Source organism: Podarcis gaigeae (genome assembly GCF_964106915.1).
Source record: "Podarcis gaigeae genome assembly, chromosome: 1".
Lineage (NCBI taxonomy): Eukaryota > Metazoa > Chordata > Lepidosauria > Squamata > Lacertidae > Podarcis > Podarcis gaigeae.
The window spans coordinates 42854110-42879097 of record NC_139678.1 but is presented as its reverse complement, the minus strand read 5'-3'; the positions used below and the strand labels follow the sequence as shown (position 1 = coordinate 42879097).

At 43.8% G+C, this 24988-nt stretch overlaps 1 protein-coding gene across 4 annotated transcripts in view; it reads left to right on the top strand.

Moving 5' to 3' along the window:
• RMDN3 (regulator of microtubule dynamics 3) overlaps positions 1 to 23939 on the top strand; it is a 40146-nt gene extending 16207 nt beyond the window's left edge. For 3 of the 4 annotated variants that reach the window (XM_083744923.1, XM_083744924.1, XM_083744925.1), the window contains exons 8-13: positions 8209 to 8284; positions 9068 to 9145; positions 12120 to 12218; positions 13395 to 13448; positions 15682 to 15762; positions 19025 to 23939. In XM_083744923.1, coding sequence (XP_083601049.1) covers positions 8209 to 8284; positions 9068 to 9145; positions 12120 to 12218; positions 13395 to 13448; positions 15682 to 15762; positions 19025 to 19078 — 442 coding nt within the window. In that variant the 3' untranslated portion in view covers positions 19079 to 23939. The remainder of the gene's footprint in view (positions 1 to 8208; positions 8285 to 9067; positions 9146 to 12119; positions 12219 to 13394; positions 13449 to 15681; positions 15763 to 19024) is intronic. The other variant, XM_083744926.1, reaches the window with a different exon arrangement.
• Positions 23940 to 24988: the final 1049 nt, after the last annotated feature.

Below are 24988 nucleotides of genomic sequence, written 5' to 3'. Positions count from 1 at the left end.
GCAACGGAAGCTGCCGAGAGGTCGACGCAAGAGGCACGGCCGAGCCAGCCGTCCCAACCGAGTGTCCACCACGAAGACCTCACCAACGACTCAGGATCCGACAGGGAGGAGGTGCACCGAGTACAGCAGCGCACTCAAGCAGCCCACATACCACAGCTGCCTCGACGAGAAGGAGGGAACTGCGCAAGCTGTGGAGAAAGTCACGAGAGGAGGACCTGCCGTTTCCGCAACGCAGAGTGCAGGCAGTGTAGAAAATTGGGACACATTGCCCGGGTGTGTCGGGCTCGGCCCACCCAACACCAGGCATCAGATGACCCATCCAAGAGCCCCAGGTCCCGGGGCCCAATGCACCAAGGCAACTCAACGGAGCTCACGGACTTCCAGGTATACCAGTTGCCCCACCCCAATGTAGAGAAAATTTATGTAGAGGTACGGATAGAGGGGGCCCCATGCCGCATGGAGCTTGACACGGGTTCAACTCTATCCATAATCTCGGCAAGGACCTTAAGGAAACTGTGCCCTACTGGGGGTCCCAAACTCAGGCCGGCCCCATTCACCCTCCCGGACTTCCAGAAACGTAAGGTCCCCACAATGGGGGTGGGGACCTTCAGGGTGCAATACAGAGGGCGGACGCGGCAACTGGACTTGCTTGTGGTCAAGGGCCCCTACATTAGCTTACTGGGATTGGCATGGTTTGGACCACTGGGGCTAGCCATCACCGGGGTTAACCACATGAGCTTACAAGTGGACGTGGACGCCATATGCAAGGAATTTCCGGGGGTTTTCGATGGGAAATTGGGACAGTATATGGCCCCCCCATTGCTCTACAGCTTGACCCCGCAGTACGACCGGTCAGGCTCAAGGCCCGCCGGGTCCCGTTCGCCCTGAAACCCCGTATAGATGAGGAATTGGACCAACTCGTGGAGCAAGGAGTGCTGGAGCCGGTGCCTAATGCCCCCTGGGAAACCCCAATCGTCACACCCGTCAAGCCTAATGGTTCGGTCCGCATCTGCGCAGACTACAAATGTACCATAAACAAGGCCCTCACGGCCCATGCATATCCAGTTCCAGTGGTCAGCCATGTCCTTGCCACCCTGGCTGGGTCGAAAATTTTTGGCAAGCTGGACTTGGCCCAAGCATATCAACAGCTGCCAGTAGATGAGGCTACAGCAGAGGCACAGACGATTGTGACGCACAGAGGAGCGTTCAGGGTAAAGCGGCTGCAATTCGGGGTCAGCGTGGCACCAGGCATATTCCAGAATCTAATGGACTCTCTCCTTAAAGGGATTCCTGGTGTCACCCCCTTCTTCGATGATGTGTTGATTGCCGGACCCACACCCGAGGAGTTTGAGGACCGCCTCCGCACCGTTCTGCACCGTTTCCAGACGGCGGGTCTCAAGGTGAAGCGGGAAAAATGTCTACTAGGAGTGCCTCATGTGGACTTTCTGGGATTTATGGTGGATGCAGAAGGGGTCCACCCAACTGGGGACAAGGTACGGGCCATTTGTGATGCCCCAGCACCCAAGAACAAGACTGAACTTCAGGCCTTCTTGGGACTATTGAACTTTTACCATTCCTTCCTTCCCCACAAGGCGGCAGTAGCGGAGCCCCTACACAGACTCCTGGACAAGCGGGCTCCTTGGGTGTGGGGCCAGCGCCAGGAGGCTGCATTCCAGGCAGTCAAGGACTTGCTTGTCTCAAACTCGGTCTTGGCACACTTCGACGAGAGGCTGCCAGTTGTGCTAGCATGCGACGCCTCACCCTATGGCATTGGCGCTGTCCTGGGACACCAACTCCCGGATGGAGGAGAGGTACCGGTGGCATACTTTTCCCAGACACTCAACGAAACCGAGCGGAACTACTCGCAAATCGACAAGGAGGGTCTGGCAATCGTGAAGGGAGTAAAAAAATTCCATGATTTCTTGTACGGGCGGCCCTTCACTGTGGTGACTGACCACAAGCCGTTGCTGGGCTTGTTTGCCCCCGAAAAGCAGACCCCCCCAAGTGCTGTCTCTTCGCGTCCTCAGGTGGTCAATTTTCCTTGCCAGCTACCAGTATGCACTGATTCACCACCCTGGGAAGGCGATGGGCCATGCGGACGCCCTCAGCAGGCTACCACTACCGGAAACAGGCCCCGACCCAGCACCTGCACAAGAGGTTATGAGCCTGGAGCTGCTTCCCGACCGCCCCATTCAGGCACAAGAAGTTGCACACCATTCCAAGAAAGATAGGGTCATCTCCCGGGTCCTGGACTGGGTGTGGAGGGGATGGCCCAGCAGCAGCCCCGGGCCAGAATTCGCCGGCTACACAACCCGCAAACATGAACTGTCAGCCCACAAGGGGTGCCTGTTATGGGGAAGCAGGGTCGTTGTTCCCCAGCCCCTCCACAAAAGGGTCCTCACAGCCCTACATGAGACACACCCAGGGGTAGTAAGAATGAAAGCCCTTGCCAGGAGTTATGTGTGGTGGCCGGGGATTGACGGAGAGATAGAGGCCTGGGTCAAACACTGCCAGGCCTGCCAAGAATCCCGCCCAGATCCCCCAAGGGCCCCAGTCCAGTCCTGGGAGTCCACCCGAGCACCATGGTCACGCCTGCATGTGGACTTCGCTGGCCCCTTTCAGGGGAAAACATTCTTCATAGTGGTGGACTCCTACACCAAATGGCTGGAAGTCGCACTGGTACCGTCCACTTCTACGTCCGCAGCCATCCGGGTACTACGCAGGCTGTTTGCAACCCACGGGCTCCCTGACACTCTCGTCTCAGACAACGGGACTGCATTTACGTCAGGAGAATTCCAAACCTTCACAGCGCAGAACGCCATCCGCCACATCCGTTCGGCGCCATTCCACCCAGCCACCAATGGCCAAGCAGAACGCATGGTGCGGACCACCAAGGACACCCTTCGACGCATGACGCAAGGGGATTGGGAGTACCGCCTTGCCACATTCCTTCTAGCACAGCACAGCACCCCCAGCTCAACGACTGGCTGGAGCCCCGCTGAACTACTAATGGGTTGGCGCCTTGCAATCAGATTGGACCGCCTTCACCCCGATAGAGCTCAGGATGAGGTAGGGGTGGGGGAAGGCAGGAACCCCCGGACCTTCGAGGCCCAGGACCCAGTGTACGCAAAGAATTTTGGGGCAGGCCCTGCATGGGTACCCGCCACAGTCACCAAGGTCACTGGACCCGTGTCGTACGAGGTGCTAACAGATGGGGGGCAATGCTGGCGCCGCCACTGCGACCAGATACGGCGACGATTCCCGGGAGAAAACCAGGAGGAGGAGGACAGGTCAAGGGAGTCCCAAGGGAACAGTGGGGCAGTGAGGCCCATAGAGCAGCAGGGGCAAGCAGGAGAGGCAGAATCAGTAAATACAGAGAGGACCCGTGAGGCCGAAAGGACACCAGAACCAGAACTACGACTGAGCGAGCAGGTTGCACCAGACCAAACAGCCCCATCACAGCCAGCATCCTTGGAACACGAGCCAGAACCTGAACCCCGGACCAGGGAACACCCCAGGCCGCAACGCACACGTAGGCCGCCGGCGTACCTTGAGGACTATGAATGCGACCTCCCGGGCAGGACTGGAACTTAGAGGGGAGGGGTGTTATGTACTGAATTAAATAGGATCCAAACTGCAGCAGTCTGATTGGTCCTAGAACAATAGGATCCAAAAGGCAGCAGTCAGATTGGTCCTAGAACAATAGGATTCAGAATGCAGCAGTCTGATTGGTCCTAGAACAATGCAGCAATATGATTGGTTGGCAGGAACCATCCAATCATGCTCCAGATAGAAGTGAATCCACAACCTGATTGGCTTACAGTAGAATTCCAGAATTAGCCAATCATGTGCAGCCCATTGTGTAAATAATGTATATAAAGCAGATACTTTGAGGGGACTTGCATTCATTCCTCCTCACCACTATGAGCTGAATAAAGAGCATGAAATCACTTTGCGACTCTGAGTATATTTCAGTTTGTAACCCCAAGGATGGAAAAAAAGCAAAACTCCAGTATGCGTGGTGTGATCCTTGACATAATGTTACACCCATTGTCCCTAGATATCCACCTTCCTTCCCTGCATGCCAGATGGCAGCTTCAGAGGATGGTCAGGAGTGAAAGAAGTAATCCCCACCCCCAGTGCCACTGCCCCTATCAAATTAGGTTCCCTCCACGGCTGCTTTAAAAGAAGAATAACCATGTTGGGAGAGCTGATCTTGGCACTATTCATGTTCTCATTCCCCCTATATGAGCATCTTAGGGAAGATTCAGACAGCTGGAAGCCATCTACTATCGCAAAGCTTTCCAAACTTTTCAAGTTGGTGACACACTTTTTGGATATGCTTCATTTCATGACACAGCAATTCAGTTTTGCGTCACTTCACGACACAGTAATTCAGTTTTACTAGCAAACTGGAGGTTAAACTAACCCTTTGCAGCCCCAGGAAGCGTGTTTATGCGACACACCTACACACTGCAGCCGACAAACGAGTGTGCCAAGATGCACAGTTTGGAAAGCTCTGTACTATTCGTTGAGATGCTTATTGATGCTCCTGTAACTGCATCTTGAGAACAGCATGTTCCCTTGCAACCATGTACATGATGACACACACACATGCATCACTCTAAATTGCATTCAAATTCCTACCTGACCGTAAAACTCACAGGGTTAAATGTAGGCTCATGATCTATCAAGCTAGCGCATCTCTTTAGTTGTGAAGGTAAAAATGAGGTTGAGCAGAGAGGAGAGAAAAGCCATGTATGCCTCTCTGAGCTCCTTAGAAGAAGGGATGGATGAACTATAGTAAAAGAAAAACCTGTTTACCCCATATGGCTCTCTCTGTGTGAGAGAGAGATAAAACTGGACTTCATTGCACAAGGGAGGCTAGGGACAATTTCATAGAGCAAGTATTTACCGTATTTTTCGCCCTATAGGACGCACCGTCCCATAAGGCGCACCTAGTTTTTTGGGGGGGAAATAAAGGGGGGGAAATTATTTCCCCCCCCAGGCGCGGGGCTGGGGCGGAGGAGGCCCGAGCTCCCCCCGACCCCAGTCCCCAAACAGGCAGCTCTCTGCAAGCCGTGGGAGCCCAGCGCTGCTCCCGCTGCTTGCGGAGAGGTCCTCAAAGCCTGGAGTGCGAGAGGGGTCGGTGCGCACCGACCCCTCTCGTTCTCCAGGCTGCAGCGAAAGCCTGCATTCGCCCCATAGGACGCACACACATTTCCCCTTCATTTTTGGAGGGGGAAAAGTGCGTCCTATAGGGCGAAAAATAAAATATGGTAAGTAGTACTGCATAGCTTAAGAGGTGTGCAATAGATTCAGCAGATGGTGGGTGACAAATTGTTCAGTTTGTTGCTGAAAACTAAAAGTTTGAGATCTTTCTCAAACTTGGGGTCCCTTTGCTATATGAAATATGGATGGGAGGGTGAGATCTTTCTGGCTTCTTCCTTCTTATATAGTGAAGTTTTCTCCAGGGAGATCTTGGAGCACTATAGAAGTCCTATTGCGACTTGTTTGCTAAGCACTTTGAGGACAAAATCACACATTACCTTGGCCTGCAGCCTACAATTTCAGCAGTTCAGCTGGAGAATGGCGCAGTTGGGTGTAACGTTTCACAAACCATAGTTTATTAAACAAAGAATTGGTGTTGGGGCTACACAGTATTTTCTCCCGTCCCTGCTCACATCAGCTTTGGTATGAAAATCCAAGTTTATTTTGTGCAAGAGGACCCTGTTACGTCTGAACCAGAAAAACGATCACAAACCAGGATCTCCGTACAAAATCTGAAGCATAAGGTAAGGGTGGGGGAGGGAGCGTGCAGGTCTGATGCTTGTTCCCAGCTTTGTAAGATTTACAAAGCCTAGGATGTTTTACCTGAGCCACAGGAACTGCGTAGTCCTTTTAATATGGATTAGGTGACTTTCAGTTGCTGCAGCTGTTCTTCCAGCCTCCCATCTACTGAGTAAAGGAAAGAAGAAAAGAAAAGAAAAGAAAGAAGAAAATGTAAATTAGCAGGGGTTGTTAGCCACTTTGTAAAGCCTGTTTACCAAAAAAGGTGGGATATAAATCTCCCCACCTCCGCCAAGGCATATAATTGTACTGCACGGTGTGAGGTAGACGTTTCAGATCTCTCTGCAGTCCTAGGTGGCTGGTTCTGTTTTTTCAACTGGCCAAGGTTCATGAGAATCTGCTTAGTTTTGAGTTATATGGCAATGCTCCAAGATCTGAACCATCAACATCTGCCGTCTTTGAGCTGTAGGATCCCAGCAGGTGAGACTTGAGAGACAAAACTCCCCAGTTTGTTTTCCAAAGAGAGAAGCTGCGTCAGAACTGGTGGGAGAATTGTGCCGTATTGAGTTCGTCAACCCTATGTGGGCCGATTCATTTTCTTGTCTCTGACATTCCTCACTGTTGCTATGCAGAATGTGAATTTCTGCACAGTTTGACACTTCTTGAAGGCCTGGCCCAGCTTAGTATGTTTAACCAGGAAAGGTGGAAGGAAAAAGAGATTACAGTTACTACTTGATCCTGCGTGTGTTACCTGGACATAAACCTTGCTCAGTAGGATTTACTCCCAAGTAAATGTGCCCAGGATTGCAGCTCTGATGTTCTTTCAGCTCATACTAGACTCCCCAAAAGTTACTGTTAATGGCAGGCTTTTGTTAAGCTGTTCAAATTCTTCTTGCTACCCCCAGTGATAGAAACTGAAAGTAAATATGACAGGATTTACAAGCAGTTACTGGGAAGCGTTTCCTAGTGCTTTGCTTCAGGGCAAGCGTGGAGGTAATTAACTGTGTTTATTTGAAGATCTACGAGTTCACATGGGGGTTATATGGCTTTCTCTTGTTTAAACAACCTTGTAAAACTGTATTTTAAAGATCTCACAAACTTTTAGTAGTGTTGCAGTAACTTTCATTAGATCATCCTAATGTTTTATGGAGTTGCTGAGCAGCCTGAATTAGAATCTGATATGAACCATTGAACTTTCAGACCTGTAACTTTCAACAGCCCTTCATTGTGGGGTTGTTCATTGATAACATGCCACGTTGCAGCTAGGTGCATGCAAAAATGGCAGAAAGCTAATACTCAGTGTCAAAGCCTCTGATATTTTCTTCACTTTATGTCCCCATGAGTGCAACATCCATTTTTCCTTTGTCTCACCCACCCGCCCTGCCCCATAGTCTCTGCTTTGGCTTTTCCCCACAGTCTCTTTCCCACTAAGGTGATCCCTCTGTTTAACAATATGCATTGTTCCACGGCTCTTCCAAGAACAGAAGACTGAACTTGTGAACTTCTTCTGCGTTATTTAAGAATTTGCAGCTTTTAAAAATTAAGTTCATTTTCACAGCTGTCCTTTCATATTAAATATTTTAGAAAAGGTTTTCTTGTATTTAACTTGCATTTTGTTAATTTTTGTTCACTATTTTCCCCCAGCTGATTCCCTAAAGAAGAATCATACTCAAAACATGTAGGGATGGTTATACCTCATTTGGCATTTTTAAAAGACAGGATTATTATATTTCATTTGGCCTTTTCTTAGACATTCTGCTTCATAGGTATAGAATTAATACTTTAATAATATGGTTCCCCACCTTTTCTTTGATTGGTAGGCAGCCTCTTTTCATGCATCAACTACTCCTAGACATCCTTTTATAAGCTCAAACGAAATAGCCTGGGTCTGAATGTGTTGGCTTGCCCACTTGAACAAAATGCTGGATTGAGTCCCGATTTCTACGGACATGATCAGATTGGACTCTGTTAGATTTATATTAACCAAGCTTATCGTGATTCTAGAGAGTCTAGAAAAACTTCTCCTGCACAAGCTACTTTCCATGTATCAAAGGCCTCAAAATCCCACTTAGCAAGTGGCATAGATGGTGTTTGTCAAGTGGAGTTCAACTTGGCCAAAGAGCAGTTTGAATATGAGCCCTCTGAGAACAACCTAATGCCAAGGCTGTAAAGTAGTCCTGAGAGGAGATAGTGACTCACCTGAGCCTTGGGGGACCAATTCAGGGTGTGTGTAAATACCTATGAAGTGACAAGGTGTAATTACTTGTTAATTACTTGCCCTCTGTTTTCTTTGTACATGGCTTCTCTGGACAAAAGAGCATTTGATATTTTCCGACCCCAGAACACAACCACAACACCATGCTAAAAAACCAGATTTTGGAACAGTACACTAATGCTCAGGCTTACTGTAATTTCCAGGTATGCCGTTTTATGTGGCCAGGCTTCAGAACACGAAAGTATACAAAAACGCATACAAGCAGGGCACACTTTTAAGGTAAGATGGCTTTTTCTCTTTTAAAAAGACATTTATCGCAATGGAGTAAAATGGGATATTGTGTTGAAAAGGTCTGAGAACATGATAGGAAAGACACCAAATATATTATAAGACTAAGCTGCAAGTAAGATTTCCAACTGATTATAACCATGGTCTGCTTAAAGCTACCCAACAAATTTATGGCTGAGGTTTATTCTGACTTTTACTTCAGCCGGTACTCGGCACCATACATTTCTGGCACCCTTCTGTCTCTCTCGCCCTCTCTCATATAACACACATGTACATGCGATGTCGGTGCTGCTCTTACATGGTGCTGTTCTGTACTCCAGAGGACTGTGTGAAGTAAACAATCATGAAGATAGGGCCAGTTAATTTAATGGGTCTCTGCTTCAGTTGAACCCTACAATTGCTCCTCCCATGTTTTTGTTTGTTTCGCATAACAGTCTCCAGTGCTGTAGGGTCCCATAGTGGGAAAGCATCCACTATGAGTGCGTGTAGGAGGAGGATTTTAAAATGTGTGGTTGACATAAAAGAGGACGTGTCATTTGTGCCCTTTAACAGATTTTAAGAAATGACTTAAAGAAGTTGCAGAGAGTCTTGTCTTTGGTATAGACTCTGGTATTAGCAAGTACTATATCACCAGCTTTTTGATAGTTTACTGCTTTCAGTCATTGTTACATAGGAAACATGTTTTTAGTGGAATCATAGATTTATCCCAAAATGAGTGTAATCTTAAAATTGTGCTTCATGAATGAGAAATGTCTTTGCTGTACATCTCTTTAGAAACATGTAGACAAAGCAATTGCTCTGAAACCAGATGACCCTAAATCTTACTATCTCCTGGGCCGGTGGTGTTACCAGGTAAATCATTTTCTTTAATATGTATTTCTGAGGTCACAAGACATCATGCTAAATTATTTTGTCTATATTGTTGTTTGTTGTTGGCACCCGCCTGTCTCGGGAGACAATGAAAGAGTGTTTCCTATTCCTCCTCTGGTCAGTCTTGTGGATGCACGACCAATCTCCAGGTGATGCGGTCGTCTGCAAGAGACTCCCACATGGAGGAGTTAATGTTGCCAGCCATTCTGTCACATTTGCAGACACCTTGGTAACACAGAGTTGGTGTGCCAATGGATCTGGTGCCTGAAGCCAGCTCCCCATAGAGCACATCCTTGGGGATCCTACCATCTTCCATTCTGTGGACCAAGCCAGCGTAGAATAGGAAATAAAATACATCTGTTGAATGCCTTAGGGTTTTTCTGTGTTTAACTGTCTGGATTCTTTTATGCAATTTCAGCTGCCGATAAGATCTTCACAAAAATAGTCTGCTTCATTGATTTGGTTCAGCGACTCAGTTTTATTGCATTTATTGCAGATGGGTGCAATTGTAATGTTTTGTGATGCTTCAAAATTTTGTTGTGGTACAGAGTTCCTGATCTAAAATGTTGAAGTCTGTCCCACAGCTCCTTTCTCCACTTCTTCCTATATTTGGCAATTGAGTGTCGATGCATCACTTGTTTGAGGCAACATTAAGAATAAGCTCAATTAGATCTTTGCAGTGAGATGGAATTTGCACGGAGTGTTATGGCCTTGTGATGCACATGCTCTCTGTCTCTCTCTCAAACGTGCACACACACACAAGGCTAGTGGCTGCTAACTAATTCACTGGTCTTCAAGGCATTTACACTAGAATCTAATAGTTGACCAAAATGGAGTTTCCCAGGTAATGTGGGATGGCCAGCTTAAAAGCTGCTGATATAGAGAGCCAGCACTGTTTTAAAATGCATGAATTGGCAACATGCACAAAACAACCACTAATGAGCAAAAGGTACTATTGGATTTGTCCCACAAGTGTCATATGGCAAGTAGCTTTAGATGGGAGTGTAATGTGTCTGACTGCAGAGATTTGTAGTGTGATCATCTGCTGCTACTGTTAATCCTGATTACTGTTTTATACCTGTGTTTGCTGGGGAGTGAGTATAAGAAAGCTGTTAAGATATTTATATTGTGGGTTAGTGTCAAACTGATGCTGGCTTCTTTTTGGCAACATGCATTTGTATAAAATCTGTTCATGCTTTGTTTTATGAATATGAGGTATATTTAAAAAGTGATCCTTTTTTAATTGAACAAGTTAGAATTGTGTTGAATAATTTTGTAAAAAACCTATTGTACCTTCTATTTGAAACGCTACTTATGCACCAGTAGATAGCTTTAAATTATTTGCTGTCTCTATATATTGTTCGTGTTCTAGATTAGCAACATTATCTTCATGATTTATTACCTGTATCTGTTTGCTTTCTTTCCTCTTCCTCTAGAGGGGAAAATGCTATTATGCTGAAAGCAGTTCCAAGTTGTAAGAAACTCAAGATCCTAGGTAGTTTTAAGATCCTGATTTAGTGCTTTGTTCATTGGAGGGGGCAAGGGAAGTGGCCACAAAGGGATAGTGAAAGAAAAGCATTAGTTGCAGGCAAATGCATGCTTTCACTTTCCCCATAATTTTACTCCAGTAAAAACAATCACACTTCCCTCTTTTGAACACACATGGATGTGATTAAGGATGTTTTGGAGCACTCCAGGGCTCCTGCATACAGTGTATTTGTATAATGTTTAGCATGTGTTTTTCTTCTCTTGCTCTTATCAGAAACGGTTGCAGGTATTTAAAAAACTGTATCATATGCTTTATATATTTCAATGGTGTAAAGAAAGGAATGAATTGAGGGCAATTCATTCACTTAACTGAAAAAAACTTAGCTAAGTTTATTTAGTACAGTGACTATGAGGCATCCAAAAAAAAAAAAGATGCCCAGATAATGGGACTGCCAGCTCACTCTTCCACTGCTAGTAGAGTCCAACTTGGCTGCAGTTGAGATTTAGTAGTGTCGGATAACAAAACAGAATATCAACTAGAGTGTCATTACAAGCAAATGGTCATTTAAATATTGAATGGCAGTGGGGAGTAGCAACCTCTACTTCTCTAATATTTCATCTCAAAAACGAAGGAATACTGGTGGGAGGAGACACTAGATTGTTGTTGTTTAGTCGTTTAGTCATGTCCGACTCTTCATGACCCCATGGACCAGAGCACGCCAGGCACTCCTGTCTTCCATTGCCTCCTGCAGTTTGGTCAAACTCATGCTGGTAGCTTTGCGAACACTATCCAACCATCTCGTCCTCTGTCATCCCCTTCTTCTTGTGCCCTCAATCTTTCCCAACATCAGGGTCTTTTCCAGGGAGTCTTCTCTTCTCATGAGGTGGCCAAAGTATTGGAGCCTCAGCTTCACGATCTGTCCTTCCAGTAAGCACTCAGGGCTGATTTCCTTCAGAATGGATAGGTTTGATCTTCTTGCAGTCCATGGGACTCTCAAGAGTCTCCTCCAGCACCATAATTCAAAAGCATAAATTCTTCGGCGATCAGCCTTATTTATGGTCCAGCTCTCACTTCCATACATCACTACTGGGAAAACCATAGCTTTAACACTAGATTAATTGGTTCTTAATCCATGTAGCAATTCTTTTCTGTAGTTGTTGGTGAGGGAATAGGTGCCCTCCCTATTACTGCACATTTTAAGTGACATTCAACATGATTGCAACACATGGAGGCCACCGCCATCTTATTTTGATGGTAAATAATCATGTTAATACCTCTTGTCTGGTATACACTGGTCTCTGTAGAGCACCTACATTACATTATTCTTGGAAGGATGGATGCATGCTCTCCTGTTCCTCTGCCACACAAACGGAATCACTGGAGAGACAGGCATATGAAGTAGGTGGTTTTGTGTTGGCTGCCAAGTTATAGTAGGAAGATTATGTTCCCCTCTTTGTTTTTATGCAGGTCTCTCATCTGGGATGGTTGGAAAGGAAAACTGCTGCTGCCTTGTATGAAGAACCCCCCACAGCCACTGTTCAGGATGCACTGCAGAATTTCTTAAAGGTACTAACAGTTGAGCAAAGCACTAAAATGCCTAGTTATTAGTTGTGCACAAACCACCAACAGAAGCAGCTAAAGTTCAGCATTTTCAAGCATATTTGAACAACAGCAAAAGAAGCTACCAAGCTTCTTAAACATTAGAATGGGACTTTTTGGTGGCAGCTCCCTATTTATTCCATCACTATCTACTTTTAGGTGCCAGGAAAAAAGATTTATCTTAGCCAGGTTTTTGCCCCTTAATTTGGAAGGGTTTAGATATTTGTGGCCTCTTTCAGTGAGTGGAATATGTTAGGACCTGCCTTTTAGATGTATGAATCTATTTTGGTTTTACAGTGGTACCTCGGGTTACATATGCTTCAGGTTACATATGCTTCAGGTTACAGACTCCGCTAACCCAGAAATAGTGCTTCAGGTTAAGAACTTTGCTTCAGGATGAGAAGAAATCTTGCTCCGGCGGTGTAGCAGCAGCAGGAGGCCCCATTAGCTAAAGTGGTGCTTTAGGTTAAGAACGGACCTCTGGAATGAATTAAGTACTTAACCCGAGGTACCACTGTATAATGGTTTTAATCTTTGTACTATTTTGCAAACCTTTTGTACCTTTTGTAAAAGAAAAGTGACTAATAAGTGCAATAAATAATAAACTTTTACACACATAAGCACACATCTTTTCCCAGCTTCCATCGTCAAATATGAGACAATTATCACAGTTCAAGGACACATTTCAGCCAGGCAAAAATATTTAGAGAGTATAATTCAGGACCATTGAGAGTCAAATAGGTCTGGAAGGCTGCATGCAGACCCTGGGTCTGAAGTTCCCCACCCTTGCATTAAAGGCTAAAATAAATACTATGGGATAAGCTTCCAAGATTTTTGTGGTATTTTTGATGCAACAGACTAATACGACTGCTCCTCTAGATGTTTTGTTAGGGGTACCAGTCATGTATTTTGATGGGCAAGGATAACTGACTCACATGGGCTCCATGCAGAAGGATCTGAAAGCCCTGCTTCTTAAAATGATGTGAGCATAGCGGAAGTTTCTCTCTAATAGGCCCCCCTCCCCATTTTCATGACCCATTAGAGTGCAGATAGTTTCTGTCAGATGAGCAGTGTAGAACCTGCATAGCCTGAGCTAAAGTTTAATCTCTCTGAATCATCTTTAATTCTTCATATTCGTTGTAGGCCGAAGACCTGAGTGCTGGTTTTTCAAAAGTGGGAAGAATATACATTGCCAAGGTAAGTGTATGTTTGCTTGGGCCACAAAAGTTGTGTGTTTACGTACATTAGAAGTTCAGAATTGACTGCTTGGTTTGAATGCATGAAACTGCCTAATACTGAGTCAGACCATTATTTATTTAGAAAAACCATGCTACACCCTTCCAGTGGTCTGCGTCACTCAAGATGATCATTAGGCTTTCTAGCCCCTAGTATCTATGGTTCCAACTAGGTGGTGGCTGTTGCTGTTGGGTTTTTGTATCTATATTGTAGAACGTGTTGTGATTTACGTGGAAATCGTTCGGTTTGGTTCCACAAAGGATTTGAAATATGTTCTTGTTTGCACAAACTGAATGTTGTTTTTTCTGGAGCTGCATTGTCCTCTTTCTGTGACCTCCAGTTGGAGCCCATGAAAGTTTTAATGCCAAATGGCTTTTGCTACAATAGCCAGAGGAGAAGCCAAGCAAGAGTGTAGAGGGATTTGCTCCCTGTAAAATCACTCTGTTCCCCAAGTCCCAAACAACCTCATTTTATGTTGAGTAGTGTACAAGTTTTTAAGATTCTGTTCCTGGCTTGAAATATATTCAAATTTGAAGTTGCCACAAGTTTTACTTGCTTTGACAGTCTTCTGTAAAAACTGGAAGGTGGTAATAAACTTAAAAAAGAAGTCAACAAAATGCAGAAATATTTGTGCAGGTTACTTTTTTACTTGTTTTACTACACTGTGGCCATTGTGTATCTCATACGTGACTAGGATGTCAAATAAATATAATCTTTAGTTATAAGTACAGGACTATAAGAATTCCCGCCCCCCATGGAATGTTTTCCATATATATGTCTAAGAAGCCTAGATCTAAGTTCATTTTAATTATGATTTCTTCATCATTCTTCCATTTCAAGAAGTTTGCTTTTAATACAATAGGAAAGTTACTGTTCTAAATTTCAGTGTTGCATATGATACAGCTGAAATGTGAATTGGGATTCTGGTGCAATTAAACCACATCATGATGATACACGTGGTATCATTAGAAAGTTGAGGTAATTTTAATCTGTTCTAGTAGTTTAACTTGTATATGTATGGTTGTGAATTTTTCTCGATTTTACTGTTTTATCTTTTGTAAGCTGCTTTGGGGTGTGTTTTTTTACAATCAAGTGGTATAAAAAAAGTATTAAACAAATAAATAATATTTTAAACACTTTTTAGTAGTTGTATTTAGACTATCCTATACCTCTTAGCAAAATAACTTATCTGAGTCACTTGAAAATCACTCACCCTAATGTTCCATTTTAACTAAGGCTGCAATCTTGCATACACTCAAACTTGGCCCTCCAGCTGTTTTGGGACTACAACTCCCATCATCCCTAGCTAACAGGACAAGTGGTCAGGGATGATGGGAATTGTAGTCCCAAAACAGCTGGAGGGCCAAGTTTGGCCATGCCATGGTGGGATTAACATGAGTAAATATGCATAGGGTTTCACAGTCTGACAGTAGGACTTTTATATATATCTAGCTAGTGTTTGAAGACAGGAGTGCCTGGCGTGCTCTGATCCATGGGGTCATGAAGAGTCGGACACGGCTAAATGACTAAATTCTTATATTCCAAAAAAATGATCTGTTGTACATAATTTTGTTGGCATCCATCTGTCTCGGGAGACAATGGAAGAGTGCGCCTTTTGGAGGCGAATCAGGGTATTTTGATTCCACTGGTGATTCTGTGAAAGCAAAGGGTAAAATATGTCCCAAGATGGTTAGACAAATTCTGCTAAATGGGCCTGTGAGGAGGGTGTCAGCCCCATCCCCCCCCCCAGGGGTGTGGCAGCCTCAGCACTATGCAGTCTTGTGCTGCAGGGGTGCAAGTGTGAACTTCACAACCACTAGAGCAGTGCTGAATGTAACGTCACATTCACTCTTGCATCACCGGCTCACAACATGCTCTTGAATGTGCATATGAAGAATACCTTACCTGTGGTGGTCGCTATTGCCCCATCTCTTGAACATCATTCTGAAGTGAATAGTACATCTTAATGTGTTTGTACATGGACTGATGATGTCACCCATTCTGATGCCTCTCTCTTAGAGTTCAATCTACTATATATTTTGGAAAGTACTTTCTCTGGGCATCTCCTCTTCTGTTCTCTAAGGGTTTCAGTGTTTGAAAAGATAAATTATATTTTTTATTAATGGGATACACATCCTCATAAAATGTTCTATCTTGTTTTAATTTTGCTTTCCCTCCCCACTCTCTCTTGCAGTGCTACAAGGAACTAGGAGATAACTCGGCAGCCGCTCACTGGCTGAGTTTGGCTTCAGAGTTGCCAGTCATCACAAAAGAGGTAGTGTTTGAGTGTCATTCATGTGTGAATATGATGATTTAATAGATCCAAATAATATTCCATCTCATATTTAGTTGTATCTGTCTTCAGAGATATACAGCCTATTAAATCTACACTTTAGTTTTTATTTTATCCTTCTTCCTTTTTGAACAGTTTTCTAAACCTATTCCTGAGTAATTTTTAAAATAAAAATATGTTAACTTTAATGTCATTTTAAATAGGTAGTAGGTGAACCTAAATATTCAAACTGCTGAATCCTACTGATTTTATTCATACGTCATGCTAAGCCAAACCGTGACTTAGCCAGGCTCTGGCAGAAAAGATCACGGCCACTTTGTTGCTCTCTAGCCATTGTGCTTTGCCAAGTTAAGCCATGGTTTATATTGCATGAACTCTGGCTTGCAGTCTAGCTTTCCTGGTTTGCAGCTCATGGTTAGTATGGAGAGCACTAAACCACAACCCAGGTTTGGACAGCACACAAAGCCAAACTGTGGCTGAATTCAGTGCAGCACAGCAGCAAAATGACCTTAGAGGAGCAAAGTGGCTGCCTGGTGCATCTTGGTATGCCATGCAAATCTTTCAAGAAAGTAGTAAGTGGCGATAAGTAATTTTTCTATCGCTGTTATGGTGAAGCTGTTTTTTATAAATGTTGGATGGAATGTTAACCTTTTATATGAATTTTCTATTCTGTAATGTTGCTTGGATTTATTTTAGGTAACAGGCCGCTAATATAATTGTCAGGGGTTCAGAAGGAGAGACACAGGAGGGGGAGCAAATGGAGAGTGAGGAGGAGGAGTACGAGGGGGGCGCAGGCAGTGACAGTGGCCAGAGTTATTCCACAAGCCTCTCTAGCGAATCGGAGGACTCACAGAAGGGAGCGCCGGTGGCCAGAGCGAGGGGGGTTCCAGGGGGGAAGCCCCAGGAGGAAGGGGCCAGCGGGGAGTCCCTGAGCAGCAGTTGGAGATCAGGACCAGCGTCTCCACCAGAGCGCAGTGGGGAGGGGGAGTCCCAGGAGTCGGGACCAGTGTCCTCACCACCAGAGGGAGGAGAGGAGTCAGGTTTGGCAACGCCCACATCAGGAAGCGGGGAAACGGTCAGAAGGAAAGTTACCGGCTGGGCGCGCGCGCCAAGTTCAAATGTACAGGAGCGCGGCACAGCGGGGAGCCCGGGAAGGGAGCCAGGTCCTAAAGCCCGCCGGAGGGAGGGACAAGACTCAGGGGGCTCAGCGTCAGAGAAGTCCAGGAAGGAGGAAACCCCAGAGGGCAGAAGGACCCAGCGAAGGAAAGAACAGCGTAAGAGGTGGAGCCGGGCTAGAATCTTAAACTGGTGTGGGTGGAGCAGTGAGTCAGAGGGGACTTAGCCGGTCTAGCGTCAAGACGTGGGTCTGCGCGCCCAGAGCTTTGAAATGGAAACTAAACTTCAATAAAGACTTTTGTACATTATATCCACCGGGCGTTGGTCCTCTGTGAGCTGGGATCTAGAGGCAGACCTGACAATAATATTAATATTGCAGTTAAATAAGATGAAACTGGCTGCATTGAACTTGCTCTATTGAACTAGTGGTGAGATCTTCACGGACCCTGTCAGATGTTTTTAAGCTGGAATAATCATTCTAGGCTATAATGCCTGCAGTGGTTTTGAGGGTCTTCTTTCTTTTAAAAGTTTTCACCTGAAAGGGGTTTTATCTTTTGTTGCACAGCTCTTTAACTGACGTTTCAGACTATGGATATACTGAATTTTGCTCACTATTTTATATTATGCGAAACTGGTGTTACTGCCACCTCCAGAACAATATCTAGTATTGCACTAGCAAATCTTCTACTGCAGGCTGCCAAGCTTAGGGAAACCAGATGTCAAACTTAAGAATTCCAGTCACTGAACAGGAAATTTCAGAGATCAAGAAAAGGTTAGATCCATCAATTCAGGCAGCAAAAACCTGTCAGACTTGGCTAGGGGAAGACTTTTGCTAACCAGGCATTTTAGGAAAACAAGTTGCGCGCTGTAGGGGGAGTGTGCATCTATATAAATCAGAATTGAGTGTCAAAAGTGGAGAATGAACATCTAATGGCCATAAAGACCAGGCTGGCCACAAGGCTGGCATCCCCCAGTGGTGTCAGCAGGGGCACAGTCACCATTTCGGAATCAGGGCAAGCGTCAGCCAGTGATATTACAGCATGGTTAGTGTCCTAAGAGATACTGAGTTTTGTTGAATGGGAGTCTGTGGTGAGAGGCCAGATGCTGGTGATCTTGTCCAGTATTTCTTTCCCCAGAGTGAGAAACAGGACTGGAAGTGGATGGCTCAGGGTGAGAGCCTAGGACTAGGATGGGTAGCTGCTTCTGTTGATTATGTTGACTTAACGCAAAGAGATTAGGTTGTGATATGCCCTAGATAGATCTGATAGGCTGGGTATTTACTTTCATCGGAAAGGACTGTGCTGCTCTACCTGTGGCTATTTTACTACTGTACTACTGGATATCTTTGACTTGGCGAGGTACAGGATTGTAGCAGGGATTGTGTTTTTAGCTCCTCCTCCTTGCTGTCCACTTCTGGTAATTGTATAATACAGTGGTACCTCAGGTTACATACGCTTCAGGTTACAGACTCCGCTAACCCAGAAATAGTACCTCGGGTTAAGAACTTTGCTTCAGGATGAGAACAGAAATCGTGCAGCGGCGGCGCGGCGGCAGCAGGAGGCCCCATTAGCTAAAGTGGTGCTTCAAGTTAAGAACAGTTTCAGGTCAAGAATGGACCTCCAGAACGAATTAAGTTCTTAACCCGAGGTACCACTGTATAGGCTTTGTGTTTGAAGGGGGCAGGGAGATAGAATGTTTGAGTTCCCCAGCTGGATTCAAACTGTGCCTGCAAATGGACAACTTCAGGGGGTATTGCTATCAGCACTGATCAGCTGACCATCATTGAGCCTGGCTTTCCAAGGAAACATTGGGAGAAGACTTTTCAGCAGTTCATATGCAATTGTGCCTTTAGTAGGTAGACATAGTTTGGTGAAAACAGCCTGACAGGTTAAATTAGGGCCCCTGCTAGGCCAAATTAGGGCCACAAGCGAAAGGTTTCCACCGCTGTTTTGAAGTATAAACAGTATGGAAAAGGAAGAAGAGTCAGTCAGGGTTGTTTGTTTCATTTTCTCCATAGGAGGTTGGGAGAAGAATTGCATGTTGATCATCCTGATTGTATAATTTTGCAGATGGGATTAGTTCAAACCAGCTAGCCACAAATTTACTTTGTTCCTTTTCATTCCTCTAGGACGCTGAAAGCAGTAGAGAGATGGAAGAGATGGAAGCAAATTCAGAAGGCTAAGCAAGTTGAAAGATCTGTCTGCATAATAGTTGTACAAATGCAGTGAAAGTTCCAGTCTGAAAGGTTTCACAGTCATTATTATCCTCGCTGGGCTTCATGAACATGCCGCAGAATGAAAATGAAAAATCAAACTGTGGTTTCAGCAGTCCTTTTTCAAAGAATTAGGCTGGCATGATAGTCAAAGAAAAGTGATTCAGCTCATATCCCTTGATTGCTAAATCAGTATTCTCAAGTGTCCTCAAAACAGAAGTTACCAAGTTGGTTATTTTTTCATGCTTGTGTTTTGCATATTCACCAGCCAGACATTTCCAAGACACATTAATTGCACACTTCCTTAATTGTGATGTGATCAACATGGCACTTGGTGTGTTAATCCTGTTTCCATAATACATTAGAAATTAATCAGTAAAAAGAAGGCCTATATTAGATGTGATGGCAGAATTAGGCACAAGATCTCCCATGGTTTTTAGATTAAAGGAGACCTGGGGAGGGTTTTTAAAAGGTTTCTCATTTAAAAACAGTTTCCCATTTAGAATCTCCCCAGCTATATGTTAGGTATATACCCAATACCTTTATGTTTTCTAGTTTATTTGCCATAAGACAAATAGCTTGAGCTGGGTGGGTGGGTGGAGTAAATTTGGGAATGAAGTTTATGGAAAAGCTTTAATTGTCACCTTTTCTAATACCCCAGAGCAAGGTGGCTTCTCAGCATAGAGGTTGCTACTGGTAAATAGGAAGGGAGGGCAAGGCAATGGGAAGGTTGGTGTTACGCAAGTACAATGGCAGGACCAATCCAATATTCCCAATACTGCAGCTGCATCAATCCATGTCACTTTGCTCCTTTCCTTCTCTGCTACTGGCAGTGACTTCACATTAGGAAGCCAGGTAAGCAATACTGCTCTACTGGCCCACAGCCTCAGCCTAAACCCAATTACTGCTTTGATCTAAATGGAAAAAGGCAACAGATCTTGTTTTCTGGATTCCCCTGTGTTGCATCTAGTTTGAACTGGGTGTATAAGGTAGAATTATAGACCACGGCTTCCTCTGGCAAAGTGATTAATGCTTAATCCGTGGACGCATGACACTCTGTTCACTGCACATGATAAATATTGTTGACGTGGCCATTTTTACTCAAGGCAGCGTAGTACTGTCACTTTCCATTGCCTCCATTGTTAATATCCAGGTGGGGATTGATAGGAGAACATTGGGTTCCAATACAATATTCCACAAGCTAGACTTCTGTTTGAGCCCTTACAAATAACTCTGAAAATATTTATTGTGTCCAACACATGCACCTCGTAAGCTATATGCATATTCAACTAGCTGCTTGTGGATTTTGTGTTCCTTTTGGAGTACTCCACTTCTTCCGCACAGTACGCTATAACTGTGGCACTGCCATTCATTAAAGTCACGAGGGGCACCCAGCAGAAAAACTTAGAAAAACCTTAATGTTGGGGGACCAAATAATTTGCCTTCAGTTTTTGGAGGTGTTTGAAAGAACTTACATCACTGCTGCAAAGGGCAATTAAAATCTGTTTTAAGTTTAAGGAATAAAAACAAAGAGTTTTCTTCATCTGCTGGCCTTAAACAGTATATTCCAAGATATATTTTAAAAATTATCTTTCATTCCTTCTCTTCAGCCATGAGCATTATCTGCTTACTGTAGAATACAGCATAGGGGGAAATTCTTGGTTCTGAAAGAGAACCAAGCTCTGTATTTTCCAGATGTACACAATATGCAATGTCTAAGAGGTGGAATTAAATTACCATTCAGTTTCAGCCTGTTGTAAACCAAACAATCTTACTACTTCCAGAGCGAAGAATAATTCTGTTTTCTGTGTCCTGTAATTTTTGCCAGGAATTCAAGTGGGATTTCTCAGTCCCCTTGAAACCCAATTCACAGCTCACTTTAGCTGGATAATTACAGTGATTTTTATTGAATACACGCTGCTGTATTTAACATTTCTAGAAAACACAATTAGAGAGAATATTTTATATAAAAATCATCTAATCTATTCACCGAAATATGTATATAACATTACACAAGAATTGCTTTTTAACATTACAACAAATCAAGTTGGAAGACAAGAAATATTTCTGTCCAAAGATTTTCCTGGTGCGTATTTTCCTGTTTCTTAATTCATATTTCTATCTAAAAACATTAGATAGGCTGTCACCCTAGTCCTATAAACGTTCAGAGAAGCAAGTACTTTTATAGCCCTATTTTTACTGTGCTCACAAGGAAATGCAACTCGGTTAAGATTGCAAAATCAGAAATGTGGGTTGTATTCAACTTAAGTTGTACTCAGAGTAGACCCACTAAATAAATTAACCTACGTTAGTCATGTGCATTAACTTCAGTGGCTGTACTCTGAGTAAGAGAAGTATTGGATGCTGCCCTTTGAGTAGGTGGCAGTGTTATATATTCTTGTGACCATGTGGTTGGGATGAGAACATACTGCCAACTACTAAATCACTAGGGTAGTTCCTTGCATGTTCAAAATGACTGGCCATAAAATGTTCAGTGAAGGGTTCCTCAAGTTAATTCAACATAGTGAAAGTTTCCCGGTATTTAAAGGTTTGTATAAATGCCTAAAATAATACTTGTTTTAAATACAGTAAGTCCTTGGATCAATCCTTGTTGCCCTTGCTAATTTACTGTAATAACATCACCTTGCAATCAACTTAGTTCATGCCCCTTACGAATTTTAGGCCATGCCATTGTATGCAATCTAAACAATGTCCTACTCTAATACTTACTCCATACTTCATTCAAGTGAAGTACAAATTGTATCTTCAGCTTAGACCTGTGGGCCATTTCCCTCAAACCGTCAGTTGTTTTTCACTTGTAGTGTGATCTGATGGGTGGGAGGGCAGAGTTAAGACCTGAGTTGGCTGTGTGCACCTCTTCCTTGCAAGGGATGGCTAATGGAGACATTAAATTAAAATAAGTCAGTTCAGCAGGATTCCATGCAAACCCCTTCATGATTCAGGGAGCGCTTTGCATTGGAAGCTGCTGCTAAAACGAAGGAAAAAACACCAGTCACATTTGGTCCACAGCACTGATATGGGATCTGGCTGGTGGAGTCAGAAAGATTCCCCATCCCATTCTAAAACCGCTAATCAAAATGTGCATCTGGATACTGGACATTTTGTTTAAGTGAAAATTGGAGTGACTAACAATAACAACCTTTTATTATTTATACCCCACCCATCTGGCCTTGAGCCTCTCACAAGTATTACTTGAAAAGGACCAGTCCATATATTTGCATTCAGAAGTACTTACATTTTTCTGAAGTTAAAAATTCGTTCGATTTCTGTGCCTGACCAAATTATTTATTATTCCAGTGAAAGAACTAATTGAAATGCTTGGGAGAGCCGTAAGAATTATTAGACAGTGACCAAAGTATTTTCTGTGAGTGCTGCTTTTAAAAACTATGCTCTGAAAGCATTTATAGAAGATGGAGAACTGTAACTAAGGCTGCAATTCTGTACTTGCTTACCTGGGAGTAAGCCCCACTGAACTGACATACTTCTGAGTAGATGTGATAGGATTGCACTATTAAGTACACTTTTCTGTTGTCATCCCCGCCCCCAATTTTGACATTCCACATACTTATTTATGAGACTTTTGGTGATTCAGTGTTTGCTTTCACTATCCATTTCCTAATGTGTTTAAAGCTTTAAATTTCCACGTGTGATATTCTGATACCACAGAGAAATGATGTCAATTGCAAGCACATTTATTTTTATGTGAGATGGATGAATTAAGTAACTGATCTGATTGTGCTTCTGCAAGTAAGCCTGACGAACCTGACTAAAATGCCAACGAAGTAAACGAAGAAAGGGATCCTTCAGTAACCTCACATGATATCAACCTTTAATTCAAGTACAGACATAGTCATGTTTTGGTGCCCTATGTAAAATTGCACTGTGTGATCATTTTAGCGCCCACAAAGCAGTGAGTATCTTAATGCACTTGACCAAAGCAAGGTCTTTAGTATGATTGCAATAGCACAAGAATGGTCCTTTAACTGCATTCCATATCTGACTAACATCTCTCTCTCTGCCCCCCCTCCATGAATGAATTGCCACATGGGAGCACTGCGTGAGATTTTGCAGGCTGGGAGGGAAAAGCTTTGATAGGCTGGACAAGATCCTCTGGCTATGTATGTGTGTCTTGCCCTTCGTCTAAGGAGCTGGAGAGATAATTCTGCCTGCCTGCCTCCTTTTGTTCCTTTTCAGGCGATTGCTGTTATCACTAACACCATAGAATCATGTGTTGAAAACAGAATAGCTTTCTGAAATTGGTTTAAGTAATCAAGGCAATATCATTTTGAGCGTGGTAGAAGGTATACCTTGAGATCAGTATTTTGGAGAAGAGTACAGTAATCTCTGAGGAAGGATGGTTTGGGGAAAGTGGTTCTTTTCATTTAGAAGGAGGTGCACTTTTAGCAGCCTTAGATGGAAATGATTTATGTGTGTGGTGGTGGTTGGGTTTTTTTTTAAGTTGCATAAGTTTTGTTGACTAAACTGTGAATATAAAGGTGAAAATCTTTTATGACTGCACTGCAGCCCTCCCAGAGGGTCACTAAGTACTTAAAAGTCTGATGGACAAGAGGTAGTTCAAAAAGGCAGTTTGCATTACTGACAAAACTTATTTCCAATATCTATTTTACAGGGAACAAAAAACAATTATTTTCATGCAGCTGTATATTTGTTTTTAAAAATCAAGCTAATACAAGAGTTAATTGTAAAACTGGGTGGTTTTAACTTCAACTTTATTTGAAATAAAAGTGACAACACTGCCTAATGATGAGTATGTAACAGTTCTGAAATAAAAATATCTGCATTCTTTTTATATGACTGTGGCTTGTATCCAGAGTTCTGTGAGCAAAACTCTTCTCGTAGGACTTCTCCCAGGAGGAAGTGCAGGGAGGTGACGTTTACTGATTCATACTTCCCCCTGCAGTGCTCTGAAAAGCTGCTCCAGCGGGGCTGGAGAGCCTCTTCCAGGAATAACTTGGCTGAAGGGATAAAAATTGAAACCCAAATCTGATTCCAGACTTCTCAAGAAGTGTATTGTGACATAGACTGTGTAATTAACAAACATTGTATTGGTGACTCTAGTCAATTACTGGTTCCTTAAAATTACAGGAATTATTTTAATAAAGGAAAAGGCCACACAAAGTTAAGACTTGCAGTGCATTGGTGATGCCTTCAACTCCTTTTTAGCCCAGCCGTGACATTACCTGCCCCACTCCTGATGTCGTATGTTAGCGTAGGGCAAATAGGCATGGCTTAACCAAATGGGGATGTCTGGTGGACTTTATTAGGGGCTCATGATTTCCTTCTGTAAACAATCATAAGAACATAAGAAGAGCCTGCTGGATCAGGCCAATGGCCCATCTAGTCCAGCAGGAATTTGAACTCTAACCACTACACCACACTGCTGCTGAATGCCTGTGGGAAGCCCACAATCAGGACATAAGTGCAACAGCACTGCTTGCCTGCAATTTCCAGCAACTGGTACAGTATTCAGACTCTTACTCCCTGACAGTACAGATGGAACATCACCATTCTGGCTAGCAGGTGATGATAACCTCCTACTCCTCTTTGAAGCTATCCAAGTTGATGATCATCACTGTGGAAGTGAGTTCCAAGGCATGAATAAGTACTTTGCTCTGTCCTGAATCTTCCAACATGCAGCTTCATTATATATACATGAGTTCTAGTGTTATTTAAAAAATAATAATTCTCTATCCACTTTCTACATGCCACGCATAATTTTATAAATTTCTACCATGTAACTTGTCTTTTCTCAAGCTCTGAATGCTGCCATCTTTCCTAATAGGGAAGTTGCTCCATCCCCTTGATCATTTTGGTTGAATTATCTTCCTATGGACTGAT